At 40.2% G+C, this 18836-nt stretch overlaps 1 protein-coding gene across 2 annotated transcripts in view; it reads right to left on the bottom strand.

Moving 5' to 3' along the window:
- The window catches only part of LOC306884010 (CUB and sushi domain-containing protein 1-like), a gene marked incomplete at its 3' end in the record, with an annotated part of 521846 nt that overhangs the window by 225025 nt on the left and 277985 nt on the right, over positions 1–18836 (bottom strand). For both annotated transcript variants that reach the window (XM_079439599.1, XM_079439600.1), the window contains 2 exons: positions 3023–3217; positions 1301–1508 (listed from right to left, as the gene is read on the bottom strand). In XM_079439599.1, coding sequence (XP_079295725.1) covers positions 1301–1508; positions 3023–3217 — 403 coding nt within the window. The remainder of the gene's footprint in view (positions 1–1300; positions 1509–3022; positions 3218–18836) is intronic.

The following is an 18836-nucleotide window of genomic DNA, read 5'->3' as shown; positions in this document are numbered from 1 at the left end:
TAGTGCCCAAAAGAATAGTGCTAAAAAAATCTTCTGATTATTTTTTATCCATGACTTTTTTGGGGGTTTTTTCAAGATCCTAGAATAAAAAAGTGTTTGGGATGCTCGCACAGAGAGCACATGATTTTCTGTAACAGCACATCCATGCAATAAACACTCTCACATTGTAATAACATGGATTCAGCATTAAATCACAACTGTAGCTTAAATGTCATCTACAAAGCAAATCCTGTCTGAATTCAGATACAAAAAGAGTCATCCACTTACTACTTCCATTAAAGGGTTATTTCACCCAAAAATGAAAATTAGCCTGTGTTTTACTCCCTCTCAACCTATGTGTATATGACTTTCTTCTTTCAGACGAATCCAATCGGAGTTATATTAAAAATAGTCCTGGCATTTCCAAGCTGTATCATTGCAGTGGGTGGGTGTTTCTGTTACACAGTCCAAAACACGTCTAATAAAGCGTGCGCATTCATAATAAAACGTGCCTAACATGGCTCCGGGGCGTAAATGAAGGCCTCCTGTAGCGAATCCATGTTTTAGTAAAAAAATTGTCCATATTTCAAACGTAATAAACATTTTTCTCTCACTTCTGCTGACTGTCGTACGTGGAAGCCGTTCCGGTGGATGACGTAGGATAAGCTCGCACGCCTCTGAGATATGCTAGTCTCGCGAGTTTGTTTACAGGAGCAAAGGAGGAAAAGTTTCCTTACTTTAGCAAAGGAAAACCAGTCTCCTCTTGGCTTATATCGAAATCCTCCAACATTTTTCTTTACAAATCCTCGGTTTGTATTTCTAATTTTTGTTAAGCGTTTTGTTTTGTTCTCTCTCCGCAATTCATCACTAATCACGCAATGCCGATGTCCTACGCCATCCGCCAGAACGGCTTCCGTGTACCACAGTTAGATGAAGTGAAAGAGAAGTGTTTATTACGTTTGAAATATGGATATTTTTCATCCAAAAACGTATGGATTCGCTACAGGAGGCCTTTATTCACCGCCTGGAGCCATGTTAGGCACGTTTTATTATGAATGCGCAAGCTTTATTTGACGTGTTTTGTACTGTGTAACAGAAACACCCACACACCGCAATGATAGAGCTTAGAAGTGCCAGGACAATTTTTAATATAACTCCGACTGGATTCGTCTGAAAGAAGAAAGTCATATACACCTAGGATGGCTTTAGGGTGAGTAAATAACAGGCTAACGTTCATTTTTGGGTGAACCAACCCTTTAAAGGCATCCTGTGAACCCTTCTGCTGTAATGTAGAAGCAGTAACAGAGGTCAGTTCACTCACCATATTGACGGTGCTTCTGTGCCACTGATCTCTAGAAAGTCATATCTATCTTCTAGCTGGAAGTCTGTGAAAACTAGGGCAATGGTGTCTCCCGGCTCGGCCAGAATACTCCACGTGCAGTCAGCATTGTTCTCATACTCTGAAGGAAAGTGGGGACTTGATATTGTTCCTGTTGTTCCTCTTAACGTTCCACCACATGATCCTTCAGCTGGACAAAATAGCACAAAAGTTACAAATTATCAGGCAAAGGTAAAATTAGTCAAATTACACCATATAGAAATCAACATTAATTTTCACGGCTCCTATCCCATGACTTTTGTAGTCATTCATTAATAATGGATTAAAAATCCAGGGCTTGAATATAAGGACTGCCTCCCGATGCAGCGTTTAAGACACAGGATCACAGGAGTTTATTGGTTATCATCCAAGTAGAGGACCATGCAAAAGAGAGCTGTTTATTTCCTTTATACTGTATATTTGTACTATTGTATTTATTTTTTCTGTTGCTTGTAATTTGTTTAAAGACTACTTGTCTTTAATAATGCTTTAACTTTATGGCTGATAGTTTTTTGCTGCAGTTTCAAAACTGAAATCACGAATTGTGAAATTACACCAGTATCTAAAATTTTGGTAATGTAATCAAGAAGCATCAGGTATTCATAACTATAATGATTTATAGCCATAATGCAATCCTGCTTTTATACAGAAGTTCAAAGGACAAGTACGTAAATATGTAAAACCAATGAGTGTGACAAAGATCCTCTTATGTGTGTAACTACTTTCCTATGCCAAGTATCCAGAATCTGACATTGTTAATTCAGAAAGATGTGCCACTGTTACTAATTTGAAAATATCACATTAGAACTAGCAATGGCAGCTTGGGCAGTTTCTGAGAAGTTAATGAAGTGACGAGGTAGAAGCACAATTGTGTGACACTTAAAATAACCAAAACATTTTAGCTCCCATATTGCCAGTAAATTTTCTGTTTTGCTCCGCTAAAGTAGTTTTGCCACAGCAAAACTTTGCTGAATTATTTAATAACTGAATAATTCCAAAATGAATCAGCGTTTTTGAAAAAACTGATTTATAATTCAATATAAAATTGGCCCCATACCCTGAAATAGTGCATTATTTAGTGCCAGAATATAGTATTCAAACCCTTTCCAGTGCTCTCAGTGTACTCACTTGTACTCACTTGTTCTCATTCACTATTTTATAAGTGGACTAAAGTAGGGAATAATAAATGAGGCTATAGGGGACCATTGTTGCATACAGCCATTTTTTTTTTCTTGGCTGTTCACATTATTTATTTATTTTTAAATATGGCCAATTCAAGTTAGAAACTGATCATAGTACCGAACTGACCCAAATGCCCAAAAGACATACAGAATTAAACACTGAGGCCACCACTGAAATCAGCGTTTACGCATGTGTCACAGCCGTTAATTTATGCACAGGCGATAAAGAGGACGAGGCGAGGATGAGGAGAAAGAGAGAAAAGATTTTCACTCTTCCTCCACTCACTACTGTCACAGCTGTCTTTCGTATTGACACGTATTTCAAAGTACATATTAATACCTAAAGAGTATTAGCGCCTTTTAAAAGCGCCTTTTTCTCAGTGCTGAGAGTGTACTATTGCAAGCATACAGTAGTCACAGTATTCCATGACTGTGGAAACCTGCTTTTTAACCCATCTGTCCATGTAAGCATGAAGCATCTTACCTCTGCAAAATGGTGCTGGGAAATCCCATGATGCACCACTTCCTGGGCTCACTATGCACGTGAGCATTGCATGCCCCTCCAAAACATATCCCATCACACAACTGTAGCGGATCTTGTCTCCGATGTTGTACCTGGTCCCATGGATAATCCCTCTCGGTATCAACCCTGGATTTCCACAGGTGTGACTGGGTAGAACTAGAACAGAAGACAAGAAAACAGGTCAGAAGTAAATTTCTGCGTCACGCTGTGCCTTTCACTCTTTTCTGTTGGTTCTTTTCATCATCATACACAGACTGAACCAAGCTCTTGAGATGTCTGTCTCAGTGCGAGTCTTCGCTATGAAGCATGCACATCTGAAGCTGGCCCAGCACTCGTGCATGGGACTGCGGTGAAACCCCCACACGTTAGTTGTGCGTTTCTGTGATCATGATGCTGTTTGAAGGTAAGTATTTCATGTTGACAATACAATCACAACATGAATGTGCTCTGTTCATCCGTGTCAACTGTTCAAACAGAATCTATGCGAAACATTTTAAAAGTGAATTTTTTTTTAGCGAGTAATCCAAAGCAAAAAGCCTTTTATCAACTTTGTTTTCAGAAACATCCAATTCTGTAGTAAAATAAGTTATAAAGGCGACATAGCCCATTCCCTTTCTTCACATTCTTTGCTGTAACTTGACATGATTAAATGATATTATGAATAATAAGAATGATAATAATAATCTTCCCAATTTATTTTGGCCAAATCAATTTTGATGAAACTATAAAAAAAAACAAATATATATATATATATATATATATATATATATATACACACACACAGAATGGATTTGCCCATGCATAGACGTGCACAGACAAAAGGTATTAATATATACATAGGTATAATAAAACAGAACCAGGTAATCTGCTGACAAGCCTTACGTTTGAGAAGCACCCTAAGAATCCATGAATATGAAAATAAAACAGAGGATACATGTGACAGATCTTCATATCTTGTATATAATCAAAGATATGTAAGAAATAAGAAAATTCAGTATCACTTTAAAATAATGTGCAGGACACATACATTGGAGATGGGGGGGGGGGGGGGGGGGGGGTAAGTGCACCTGTATTTGGGGTCCCCATTTTAAAAATCTGCTTAAGGCCTCCAAAATGCTAGTTGGATATGTTAAAGACAATTCTAGAAAATTCTCCTGAAAGCCAATCAGCCTTGAGAACTCGTCTGAATGCTTGGAGGCAAAGATGTCTCCACCAGCATTCATCTTTACAGACACACCAATCCAGTGTTTTTTATTGGATCAGTCCAGTGCAAAAGATATTCATCATTAGATATGAATTTAATACTATAGTGAGGAGATTTTTTTTTCTTGTGAATGTGACAGTAATGCAGGCCAGACTAAAACTTACATCTGTATGAACAACAACTGCTAGGCTACAATTTCATCAGAGCTCTAAAGCTCTGCAATCACATTAATGTTCATATCCAAATGAGCATTTTCATATGTTGAACCAAGTGTGATGATCATTTCCATCACATAGACTTAAATTTCAGTCTGGTTCTCACACAAATATATCATACTTCAGAAGACTTGAAAATAAAGTACACAAGTCATATGGATTGTTTTAGTAGCATTAGTACAGCATTAATACAATTTTTTTATTTAGGGGTGAACAAGTACAATGTAAATTTAGTTAGTTCTAATTAAATTTTCCTTTCATAAAATATTTATTCAACATTTCCTCTAAAATATAAGAAAACAGAAAATGTATACTTCAGACTTTTATCAATAGGCCACACACATTCAATTAAATTACAGTTTTATGAAGCATTACACTAAGCATTGATGCAATCGTGAATATATGTTATACGCACAATAGTGTAATTTGATGAACATGTTCATATATGAGACTGTGTTGCCTTTGATTCACAAGTTTTATGAGTCATGGGAAGGTTCTTGAAGGAATCGTTTCTATTCTCAAAGAAATCATTGTGATCTTCCAAATATGAGAGGTGCCTGGAGGAATGGGCGTAGATGCTATATAACCCCTGTGGCAACTTACACAGCTAAATCTAGAGCTGACATTTAAGAGCTGAATGTTGATTTTGTTGCATTCACTAATAAAACTGCTGCAGAATATCTCTTTGGATTCTATTTTGCTTGGTTGAATTGGTTCTTAACTGGATAGAATGGTTAGTAAAATAGACAACATAAGATTTCCCAGCAATTGCTAAACTTTACAAAATTAAATAAATAAATATAGGGTTTGATTATGTACAGTAGCAAACATTTTAAAACTTCATAGGCAGACTTCCAAAATGAAAGGTTTTCCAAAATCTTGAAAGATATATATTTTTTTAATCCAAATTCTAAGGCAGCACTGTATACTTATGCCACATAGATATGACACAAAAATATTCACCACAAGATACATCCAAGATAGAAGTAAGAGAAATGTTGTTCATAAAAATACAATACTTTCTGTTGGTAGCACAATCAAATATAAAATAATCATGTGTACCGAACAAATATAGCATATTTTAGCCACTGCAAGTGTAACTTCCACATGTGTAACTAAATCCTAATTTTACATATTTTAATTTTAACAAATCGATATCAATTCTGAAATGCCAAGACTGATCTTTTAATGTACACTTGATCCACTGATCCATTAATAGAAGTTCAGTAGTCATATAAACAATATGTCACGTAGCATTACATTTACCTCAGGCAAGTCATTCAGTGTCCACAGCTTGGCTAGCTATTAATTAGATTTTACTTAACCTATATATTTAAATAAATATGTCATGAAAACGAATTGGTGTAGAAACACTTTATAATTATGCTATTCGATTTCAAAGTTGTTCAATTTATATTTGTATTTTTTTTTTTATTAATCTAAAATTAAATAGCTGAATTCAATAGTATGGGCTCTGTTGTTAATTGTAACTTTTAATATGATAATAATGTGCAAGTAATACAGCAAGTTTACAGCATTAGCTGATATAGATTTTTTTGGTTTTGTCCTAAAGAAAATGTTAATTAGAATTTAATTTATTTAAAGGCAGAACGCAATTTGTCCAGTAAACCTGCATAAAAACAACAATAACAACAACAACAGTTTTATGCTTAGTTTTCCCCGATGCGACGATGGGGAAAAAACAATGGAAAAACAGCACAGTAGAATACAAAATGCGCATTCTAAACAGTCCCTTAGAGCAGTTTTGAATCCTGGTCCTGGGGACCCCCAGCTCTGCACATATTTAATACACCTGATTCAGATCATCAGCTCATGAGGGGAGAGATCCATGAAATGAACTGAGCGTGCCAGATAAAGGAAACATACAAAATGTGCAGAGCAGGGGGTCCCCAGGACCAGGATTAAGAACCACTGCTTTAGAGAATAAGGTTGCTAGCTTAGCATCATGCTAACGCCAAACTCTATTTACAGTAAGTCACTTCTGAGTCAAGTTACCTGTGCATTTGTATGAAAAGTGCTATGTGAACACTGTAAAGTGTTCCAAATCACCCACATGAAGGCAGGATTTTAGTTGCAGGCTATGTAGGTTACAGGCACCAGAGCAGTTTTCTAGTTTCTGGAACACAGCCAACAACAGCCACATTTTTAAATTCTTTTGATGTGTTTTTTTGGCCAAATCTTGTTTTGAAAGTACAATGATACCTGTAGGCTATGTCCCACCAGTAGGCCTACCCTTCCAGCTGTCACCGATAAGCATTTTAAGTTCAAAAGAGACCACACTGAGAAAAGTGTATTTTGGAGGATGTTCATTTAATTGAGTCAGCCCTTTATGTATTTGGGTCTCATTTGGATGCATCTACTAATGAGTTTTAGCAATGTCATTAGCAGAATTAAACAGATATTTAAATTCAAAATTAAACAGGCATGGTTTACTTGGTATCATGCTATTTAAATCACCTCAAAATTGTGTCCTAGGCTGACATGGCTTAGCTGGAACAAGATGTGTCATCATCAACACAGTTGTGATTTTGGAATAGCTCTTTTTGGCACAATTGTACATTCATATTCATGGTTTTGCACTCATAATGCGCTCAGCTCCAGTGAAAAAGCTGTGTCCCAGCAGACGCAGGATGGAGCATCCAAGCCTATGAAAATGTTGTCTGTCTACTGCTCTATTTTAAGCATTTAGGACTTGCAATTGATTTAATCTGGAATAATTCATTGTGTAAATGTCTGCCCACTGAGATCCCAGTCTACTGGAATAGCTCTGTTCATTAATCATATTTTCACATTGATGATGTAGCCTGCTGTGCAGGATTCAGAGGGAGTTTGGTAAATATTTGATTTATTATCTGATTAATCATAGGTGAAGGCCAATTTGATTAAATTTAAATGTAAAATTAGGAAATGTGCATTTTTGAAATACATGCACATTAGATTTTTTGCCTCGTCATCGAGTATCTCATCATGAATAAGTAATGTTATTTATTTTTTTAAAACCATCACACGGCTGGATAGGTTTATTAATTTTGTTGATCTCATAATTTTTCCGCAACATCAAAAGAAAGTTTTGTCAATAACACACCCACCATAAATCTGAATGCAATGGGATCTAAAATGTGGACATAAACATACTTCTGCTCTTAATGCTGATTAATCAGTAGAGTGAGGCAGTCGTGCCAAAAAAATAAATAAAAACACAGTTTACAGCTATGATATCAAACATTTGTTTATCACTGTACAACACTGGTTGAGGCCAACAATTAGCATTCATTTAGATATCAAGGACTATTTTCTTCTAGCAGAAATATGACTTCATCCATCTAACTTCATCCAGTTAATTAATAAAATTTGAAAATGTGTTTTAAGCTGTTTTTTACAACTTAAAAAAAAAAATGCTTTGTTTCATATATCTCTCTTAGAAATAAAGGTGCCAAAGAAGAACCTTTTTTGTCTAAATAGTTCGATAAAGAACCTTTAACATCTCAAGAACATATGATTATAAAAAAGATTAGAAGATTTGAATTTTATAACTTGAAGATTAAAAGGTAAGAAAGAGATGGTTCTTTAAAAAAAACTTTGACTTTGTGGAACCAAAATTGGTTCTTCTGTGACATAGCTGTGAAGAACCTTTTAAGCACCTTTGTTTTTAAGAGTGTAATTTGATTATTTACATAAAAACAAGAAAATAAACAAAATGGAAATTAAAAGCTGTTGTCTGGAGTTGAAGACCTAAAGTCATCGCTAACTGAAGAACCAAGAGCTAGCTCACATGAGGTATCTATACTATTTCTACAATATAAAACATTTTAGACAGATAAACCAGCTAATAACACAAAATTATAACAAAAATGTTCTGTTATTATCAAACCACTGTCAGGGTTGTGGGGAGAAGGGATGAGGCGAGGACTCAGTACTGCAGAGAATGGGCTTTATTAATAAAAAATAAACAAACCCAACCAAAACTACCCCGTAGGGGAAAAACAGGACAGCTGGCAGGCTTGGCAAGGCAGGACAGGGCACGACAAGGCAAGGCAGGATCAGCACACGGGAAATTACGACGACGAACTGGCGCAGGACTGCAAACACAAGGAGATTATAAAGGGAGCAAATGAGGAGGGTAATGAGGTAAACACAGGTGGGGAAATTTAACCAATAATTAGGAAACAAGGTGGGTGGGGTCAAGACAATTGACATGAGCACATGGCACATAGAACCAAACAAGACAAGCCATGTGCTCACACAAAACAAAAACACAAGCACATGGCCAGCAAAACAAATCACTAGCCATGTGCAAGACAGGACACGAACACGCAGCTAACGAGGAGACTCATAAGCTGCATGTTCACAAAACATGACAAACATGAAAGCACAGATCAAAACAAAACAAGAAAAAGCACGCGGCCGAAACCGAACCGCGTGCCGAACAAAACGCACACACACAGAGACAGAGGACAGAGGAGCGCACGACCCGAGCAAACTCGAAATCGCACGCTCCCCAGCAAGAACAAACCTGGAGCGTGAGTGTCCGAACCCCGACACGAAACCAGAACAGAGTCTGAACAAGACAGGAGTGCCGGGATCCGAACACCACGCCCCAACATGAAACAGAGCACGCAGACAAGAGAGCGCGCAGCTCGAGCACACTCGAAGCCACGCGCTCACCAAAAAACAAGACAAGAAGGGAGTGTCAGGGCTCCGTCACAAAACCATGAATAAACTAGACCGAAGTGACAGAACCCTGACACTACCCCTCCCCAAAGGGACGCCACCTGGCGTCCCTAAGGAGGACATCAAAAACAAGACAGAAACATGACAAAAGACAAGACTAGTACAAACCTGAGAACACAAGACAGACAGGGGTCAACACACAGAGACAAGGAAGGGTGGGAGGGGGGGAAGCCAAGCCAGTGCCAGAAACTAAGCCCAGGAAGTCTTTAGGATGGTCCAGGGTGGGACGGGAGGGTTGAGCCAGGGAGGCTCCAACAGTTCTGGAGTCCTGGCTGAGGGCCAGGGTGGAGCTGGAGGGACGGACCAGTGGGGCTCCAGCCTTTCAGGAGTCCTGGCTGCGGGCCAGGGTGGAGCAGGAGGGACGGACCAGGCGGGCTCCAGCAGTCCAGGAGTCCTGGCTGAGGGCCAGGGTGGAGCTGGAGGGACGGACCAGGCGGGCTCCAGCAGTCCAGGAGTCCTGGCTGAGGGCCAGGGAGGAGCTGGAGGGACGGACCAGATGGGCTCCAGCAGTCCAGGAGTCCTGGCTGGGGACCAGGGTGGAGCTGGAGGGACGGACCAGGCGGGCTCTTGCGCCTCTGGAACCCCGGCAGGAGGCCAGAGCAGGACCAGCAACTTGGCAGCCGACAAGGGCATCAGAGAAAGGAGCTTGGGCGGCGCTGGCAGGCCAAGGAGGTTGAGCGGAGCCAGCAGGGCAAGGAGCTTGAGTCTGGGCAGAGACTGCAGGGTAAGGAGCTTGGGTGGCGCCGGCAGGGCAAGGGGCTTGAGTCTGGGCAGAGACTGCAGGGTAAGGAGCTTGGACGGCGCCGGCAGGGCAAGGAGGTTGAGCGGAGCCGGCAGGGCAAGGAGCTTGAGTCTGGGCAGAGACTGCAGGGCAAGGGGCTTGGGCGGCACCGGCAGGGCAAGGGGCTTGAGTCTGGGCAGAGACTGCAGGGAAAGGAGCTTGGGCGGCGCCGGCAGGGCAAGGAGCTCGGGCGGCGCTGGCATCAGGGCAAGCCGCTCGGGTGGGGCCGGCAGGGCAAGAAGTTCTGGTGGGGCCGGCAGGGCAAGAAGCTTGGGCGGGGCCGGCAGGGCAAGGAGCTTGTGTGGGGCCGGTAGGGCAAGAAGTTCTGGTGGGGCCGGCAGGGCAAGAAGCTTGGGCGGAGCCGGCAGGGCAAGCAGCTCGGGTGGGGCCGGCAGGGCAAGGAGCCTGGGTTTGGGCGGTGCCGGCAGGGCAAGGAGCTTGTGTGGAGCCGGTAGGGCAAGGAGCTTAGGTGGAGCCGGCAGGGCAAGCAGCTTGGGTGGAGCCGGCAGGGCAAGCAGCTTGGGTGGAGCCGGCAGGGCAAGCAGCTTGGGTGGAGCCGGCAGGGCAAGCAGCTCGGGTGGCTCAGAGACGGCCTCCTGGCCAGCAGAGGGCTCTGGAACGGCCTCCAGGCCCTGAAGGGTGGAAGAAGCCTTCCTCCTGTTCCTCCTCCTCCTCCTCCGTCTCTGAGAGTGGGACACTGCTGCATCATCAGTTGACACTGGGGGCACTGTAGCTTCGTCAGCCGCCGCTGGGGGCGCAGCAGCTTCCTCGGCCACCTCTTGGGGTGCTGTAGCATCGGCCAACACTGGGGAAGCTGTGGCCTCTTCGGCCACCACTGGAGGCACTACAGTCCTTTCAGCCACCTCTGGGGGTGCTGCGGCAGGTTCAACCTCTTTCGTAATAGAGGCGGACCTGTTCTTCCTCCTCCGTTGGTGGGTCATTGGAGGACTGGGGACTAGGTAGTTTGTGAGGGGAATGGGAGGAGGGCCAAGAGGAGGAAGGCCACCTTCCTCTCCACGGTGGTAGACATACCCCACAAACTGCCAGAAGGACAGTATCCCCAGCATTCCCATCTCCCAGGCATGGACGGGCTCATTAAGGTTGGTGTTAAAAATGTCCTTGAGCTCTGCATCACTGATGTTGAGTCCCTCCGCTACAAACAGGAACTGGTATGCAAAATCCTTCACACTGGCTCCCCCTTGCCGAAGAGAAAGGAGCCTGCTGCGTTGAGCAGCCATCTGATGAGCGGAGGGGCAGGGAGATGGGAACAGAAAGATGCCCATTGTTCTGCTGAGTCCTCTGTGGCCAGTTCGTACTGTCAGGGTTGTGGGGAGAAGGGATGAGGCGAGGACTCAGTACTGCAGAGAATGGGCTTTATTAATAAAAAATAAACAAACCCAACCAAAACTACCCCGTAGGGGAAAAACAGGACAGCTGGCAGGCTTGGCAAGGCAGGACAGGGCACGACAAGGCAAGGCAGGATCAGCACACGGGAAATTACGACGACGAACTGGCGCAGGACTGCAAACACAAGGAGATTATAAAGGGAGCAAATGAGGAGGGTAATGAGGTAAACACAGGTGGGGAAATTTAACCAATAATTAGGAAACAAGGTGGGTGGGGTCAAGACAATTGACATGAGCACATGGCACATAGAACCAAACAAGACAAGCCATGTGCTCACACAAAACAAAAACACAAGCACATGGCCAGCAAAACAAATCACTAGCCATGTGCAAGACAGGACACGAACACGCAGCTAACGAGGAGACTCATAAGCTGCATGTTCACAAAACATGACAAACATGAAAGCACAGATCAAAACAAAACAAGAAAAAGCACGCGGCCGAAACCGAACCGCGTGCCGAACAAAACGCACACACACAGAGACAGAGGACAGAGGAGCGCACGACCCGAGCAAACTCGAAATCGCACGCTCCCCAGCAAGAACAAACCTGGAGCGTGAGTGTCCGAACCCCGACACGAAACCAGAACAGAGTCTGAACAAGACAGGAGTGCCGGGATCCGAACACCACGCCCCAACATGAAACAGAGCACGCAGACAAGAGAGCGCGCAGCTCGAGCACACTCGAAGCCACGCGCTCACCAAAAAACAAGACAAGAAGGGAGTGTCAGGGCTCCGTCACAAAACCATGAATAAACTAGACCGAAGTGACAGAACCCTGACAACCACAAATTAGACTGTCATTTCCTGTAGGACTGTGCCATTTATGAACTGGCTTTTTTAGGGATATTACACAAGACTTAGATTTTTTGCCAAATTATAACATTCTCAAGAAAACATGTTTTGTTTGTGAACCATTTTAGTCAAAGAAAATAGTAAATACCTGAAAACATTAATAAATAGCTACAATTTTTTCCATGTTATTTATGAAAAACTATGTATAAAATGGCATAAAACTTGGCATATTAAAAATATTGGCATAAAAAATGGCATAATACTTTATGTATGCAATGTTTCTCACCTATTTTTTTATGTGAATCCTATTCTATTATTCTATTCAGTACTTTTAGAAGGCTTTGTGAATGACAGTTCCGGCACTGATTAGTGTCTCATAAGATCAACAACTAATGAGCCTCTCTCACTTCCTGTGACATTGAGAGAGATCAATAGAGTAGTTAAGGCTGACACTCTGGGTCTAAAACCCATTTCCCATTTCCTTCATCGGAAACTCAAGCAATGGATGAAAAAAGTCGGCAGGAGGTGCAGAGAATCGGCTCAGAGGGAAGGTGTTTGGCCTGTGAAAGTGCAAAGGTGCTGGAATGAAAAAGCTAGCTGCCCCTAACATGTGACAGCCATCTTAAGAGACCCTGCAGGGCCACAGACAGAGTGATGGAGAGTTGAATGTACTTTGCAAAGGAAACACACAGCACAACAGGAGTCAGGGCTTAAACCCACAGCTCGAGTAGCTGGACCTAAGAAACATGTATTGTATAACACCAAAACATTGTTACACTTCACTAAGAATATAAACAGCACATTAAAAATCAGAGATTGCACTACAATAATCATTAATATCTGATGAAAATTATTGCTATGGTCCTTTCCTTTTTTTTAATCTGTGGTTCTTTATTATTTCGCTATTCCTATGATTGAATGCCTTATTCTTACTGGTTGAAAGACTTTCTAAGATGTTGTCTAATTTCCTACACTTTGACACATTATTTCTGAATTAGAGTGCTTTGTATACACTTTTTCCACTGAATGTCAGTGCTGGGGGCAATTGGTGAGCACATCACAGTTTGTCCTACGAGTGTTGCGAACATATTTAAACATGAAAAAAATGGTATTCCATCGTTAGCTGCTTAGTTAGTTATTTAGGTATATAACTTACTTTAAAAAGTACAGTAAATTTGTACTGTAAAAATAATGAAGCAAGGTTTACTGATTTACAGTAAAAAAAACACAAAACCATTTAATAACATACTGTAAGATGTAGTATATGTACATAACCGATATGAAAAAAAAGTTATTTCAATGAAAATCAATCAAATGCGAGTAGTCACTGAATTTTAGCAATCAATTTACTGTATTTACTGAATACACGTATGATGATTTCTTTTTAACTTACAAAAACTGTACATTTAACAGTACTTTACTGTACAATTACATTAAATTTCCAATGATCTATTACAGTTTTTCACCGTATAGAGTATGGGAACTTATTGTAAAACAATGCAACTCATGCTGTAAGTGTAGTCCGCTCCTGTTCATTGTTATAGGAGTGATCTTGGATCTTTTGTTGTTTCTGATGTAAAGTTAGTGTGCAATTCCCTGTTGTAGTCACAGTAGAGGTAACATAATTTGGATTCCCAATAAAAATGTTTTTGTTCAGATTAATGAGCATGCCACATTTTTACGATTGTGTGGGGACTTGACCAAGCAATAGCTTACCTGCCAGGTCATACCATGTCACCTCTATTGAGAATGATATTTCACCAGAGGCAACCTTAATGCAAAAATCAATATAGGCTATTCTCTCTGAATAAATGGCCAGTGTCTCTAAACTCTGTCATATGTTGGAACCATTTATTTGATCGTCTATTGTATAAGGAGCAGTGTTAAGCACACTCGATAGTAGCACAGTCATTGCACACATTAATAATGTACAAAGCTGCCGCAAAAGCGTAAATGGCAAGAATTTGCTAAACAACATATTGCTCTGTACTGTGGTGCAGAAGAAAAACACAGTAAAACATTGATATGTTGATATTTTTAAATGATTTCTGTAATTTTACCAAACAGGATGGAAGGTTTTAGAGTGACAAACTAGCTATAAAACACCACAAAATATCACAGACAAGCCCATTTCTAATGTGTTCATGTGCTGTTGTTTTCCCACTAACAATGATCAGTGTGGTAACATGCATTATATGAACAAAGGTATTAGGAGACCAGACCATTAAACCAACAGTGACTTTAATCAAGTCAAGTCACCTTTATTTATGTAGTGCTTCATGCAATACAGATTGTTTCAAAGTAGCTTTATAGTGATAAGTAAATGGTGATTCAGTGATGCCAGCAGAATTCCATGTTGTTAAGCAGCTCTAAAAAGACAATAGCAAACAGTCATTATTTAGGCCTAGTTGAAATCGGTTCATTGTTGATTCAGTTCTGTTCAATAACTGTGTAAAGTCCATCAATTATGAAAAGAGTTTAATTTGACTATAAAGCAGCTCTGGAGACAGTGAAAACAGTGATGTCATCATCCAGTTCTCATTCAGTATTGTCTGCGCAGTCAAGTCAATGATATTGACAAATATTATGTGTCCCCAACTAAGCAAGCCAGTGGTAACAACGGCAAGGAACCTAAACTCCATCAGCCACACAAATGGAGGGGGAAAAAAGTGTATTTAATGAGTGTTTCTGAGGAAATATTTTCCCATTCATCCAGTAGAGCATTTTTGAGGTCAGACATTGATGTTGGTGTGGAATCTCCGTTCCAGCTCATCCCTAAGGTGTTTGATGGGGTTGAGGTCAAGGCTGTGTGTGGGCCAGTCAAGTTCTTCCACACCAAACTCAGCCAACCGTGTATTTATGGACAGTCATGCTGGAGTAGAAAAGGGCCTTCCCCAAACTGTTCCTACAAAGTTGGAAGCATAGCATTGTACAAAATGTCTTGTATGCTGAAGCAATAAGATTTCCCTTCACTGGAAGTAAGGTACCTAATCCAACCCCTGAAAAAAGTACCACACTTGAATACGCTGAGCTCTTTTGAATAACCCACTTTTTTCACAAATGTTTGTAAATGCAGACTGTGGTAGAACATTTGAATCTGAACATACTTCACGGCCGATAAAAAAAAAAAAAAATTCTATATAATATGAATATCGGTAGTATGAATGAAATTCACATGTCCTATGTCCATCATGTTGTTACTATCGCATGACCTACAAGCATCAATTGTGTTGCTGCACTGCCATTCATAAATAATCTCCCTTGGCCTTATGGGACAGTAAAGTGTCCATCAACTGCACACTTCAGAATCTGGGCAAAAGCAGTAGGTCATCTGTGTACTTTTCACCTACATTTTTTTCGAAATACTATGATTTTAGACATACTACATACTTTTAGCATACGTTTTTTAATGAATGAATGAATGAATTTATTTATTTATTTTTTGCATACTATATAGTAGTGTAGTATTGAATTTCAGTACTAGGTGCTTGATTTTATACACCTGTGGCAATGAAACACCCGAATCCAGTACTTAAGAGGTGAGTCACAGTACTTTTATCTATATACTGTATGTTTGTTTGTTTGCTGATGGTTTGCAGATTTTCAAAGTCTGTGGCCAATGTACCTCGACACCTAATGCGCACAACTATGCTTTGCTTTTTGGCTGATATCAAGGCTTTGATGTCTTAATAGCTGACAGTTGAAGGAAGTGGTGATGCTCAGTGCACACCATGTACTTCGATAGCCTTACAAACCTGTTTTTTGGTTGTTGTTTTTTTTTAATAAGGACAGTTTTAGAAACCCTTGTATAGTTTGTTCCCATCTTTTTGTTTTCTTTCTTTTTTTTCACAGCGTGAAAATTTGATGTCATTGTCATGGCACATTCAACATATATGCATTGACAGATTTGCCAGAAGGACACAAAACAGAGACCAAAATGTTGCCGACATGCAGTGAATATCAATGGTATTTGGGAAAATTGAGAGTCCTTTTTTAACAGTGGCTAACCAAATAACCCGATTAGTAATTTGGTTTATTGAATCTCCCATTAAAGTGGGACAGGAAGGCCAATTTTCTGTTCATTACTGCAGCCACTGTTCTGATGCATGTTAGCTGCTGTTTGACACACTCCTGTAGCCACCACATCTGCTATGACAGATTTAAAGGTGAGTGCATTCCATTAAATTAAGATGCATGGCATTTGATTGGCCGACGAGTCAATTTCCCACATGAATGGTAACACTATATTGTACACATTACCTTTGGTAACCTTAGTATGTTTTGAGGCCCATGCATCATCTGCCTGGACCGCCAAGCAATCTCAGATCCAATGTGATTGAAACTACCATAAGATGTAGTTATTTCCACAGCAAACCATGCACAGGAATCAGCATGACATGAGAGAAATTTTTGTGAATTTGTGAAAAACAAAATTGGGCTGCCTGCTATGTCCAAAATCTAATATCTCTAACAACTTAATTTATGGTATACATTATATCACATTTAAGGGTATTATTTTTCAGGAAATTCAACCTTGTTAATTTATTACATAAAGCTATTATATCATTTGATAATCCATTCAGTACTTTACAGAATAAAGTACTTTATCTGATTTAACTGTTTTATTTCAGAACTTGATGGATGCAATATATATCAAAATAAAATATATGCAATATAACTTGCACAAGTTACATAATATATAATTAGCTAAATGATATTGGATATATGTTTGAAAATATCATGAGTGCATTAAGCCTTGCAGAGTAAATGCAGACAAGTCATTCCTAATATTATGTAGTTTTTTTTTTTTTTTTTTTTATCATGATGCATGTCTTAATATTAAACTTGTTTAGATTTTTTAAAATATAAGTAATATATCAATGTTTCAAAAGATGATTAAAAATATCAAAATCAACTTGACCACAGGTAAACCAACTCTTAATCGCATGCTAAATTTAGGCCTTCCTGGTGGGCATGCCCCTTATTTATTTGAATAAAATATACATATATGCATGTATGTAGAGTGGGGTTGTACGTTTGCTGCTGATTTTGTACGTTTGCCCACTGACAAAGAAATGATCAGTCTAGAATTTTAATGGTAGATTTATTTATTTTTTAAATCCAGAAAAAGCATTTCAAAAAGGTTATAAATTGATTTGCATTTTAATGAGTCAAATAAGTATTTGATCCCCTATCAATCAGCAAGATTTGGCTCCCAGGTGTCTTTTATACAAATATACATGTACATACATGCATACATGTATATTTGTATAAGGAGCTGAGATCAGGAGCACTCTCTTAATGGGAGTCCTCCTAATCTCAGTTTGTTACTCTCCACCATGGCCAAGACCAAAGAGCTGTCCAAGGATGTCAGGGACAAGATTGTAGACCTACAAAAGGCTGGAATGGGCTACAAGACCATCGCCAAGCAGCTTGGTGAGAAGGTGACAACAGCTGGTGTGATTATTCGCAAATAGAAGAAACACAAAATAACTGTCAATCTCCCTTGGTCTGGGGCTCCATGCAAGATCTCACCTCGTGGAGTTTCAATGATCATGAGAACGGTGAGGAATCAGCCCAGAACTACACAGGAGGATCTTGTCAATGATCTCAATGCAGCTGGGACTATAGTCACCAAGAAAACAATTGGTAACACACTACTATGCACTGAAATCCTGCAGCGCCCAAAAGGTCCCCCTGCTCAAGAAAGCACATGTACAGGCCCGTCTGAAGTTTGCCAATGATTCAGAGGAGAACTGGGTGAAAGTGTTGTCCTCTGAATCATGGGTGAAACCGACGTCTGAGCTAAGGAAATCTCCATATCTCACAAACGTGATATTCTCATGTTTCAGACAACTCTCCTTTCGTCCTCCTCACATTCCAAAAGAAACGTGCCTTTTCTTCTTATTAACATACAAAGAGACTCAAGTCTTTTGCTTAAGTATTTCAAAAAGGACAAATTATAATTGTTGCTGCTATTGAAGCAATATACTCAAAAGCAATATACAAACCCGATTCCAAAAAAGTTGGGACACTGTACAAATTGTGATTAAAAACAGAATGCAATGATGTGGAAGTTTCAAATTTCTATATTTTATTCAGAATACAACATAGATGACATATAAAATGTTTAAACTGAGAAAATGTACAATTTTAAGGGAAAAATACGTTTATTTTAAATTTCATGGCATCAACACATCTCAAAAAAGTTGGGACAAGGCCCTGTTTACCACTGTGTGGCATCCCCTCTTCTTTTTATAACAGTCTGCAAACGTCTGGGGACTGAGGAGACAAGTTGCTCAAGTTTAGGAATAGGAATGTTGTCCCATTCTTGTCTAATACAGGCTTCTAGTTGCTCAACTGTCTTAGGTCTTCTTTGTCGCATTATGATGCGCCAAATGTTTTCTATGGGTGAAAGATCTGGACTGCAGGCTGGCCATTTCAGTACCCGGATCCTCCTTCTACGCAGCCATGATGTTGTAATTGATGCAGTATGTGGTCTGGCATTGTCATGTTGGAAAATGCAAGGTCTTCCCTGAAAGAGACAACGTCTGGATGGGAGCATATGTTGTTCTAGAACTTGGATATACCTTTCAGCATTGATGGTGCCTTTCCAGATGTGT

Source organism: Barbus barbus (genome assembly GCF_936440315.1).
Source record: "Barbus barbus genome assembly, chromosome: 18".
NCBI classification, from domain to species: Eukaryota; Metazoa; Chordata; class Actinopteri; order Cypriniformes; family Cyprinidae; genus Barbus; species Barbus barbus.
Note: the sequence above shows the minus strand (reverse complement) of the source record. Positions and strands in the feature narration are given on the sequence as shown.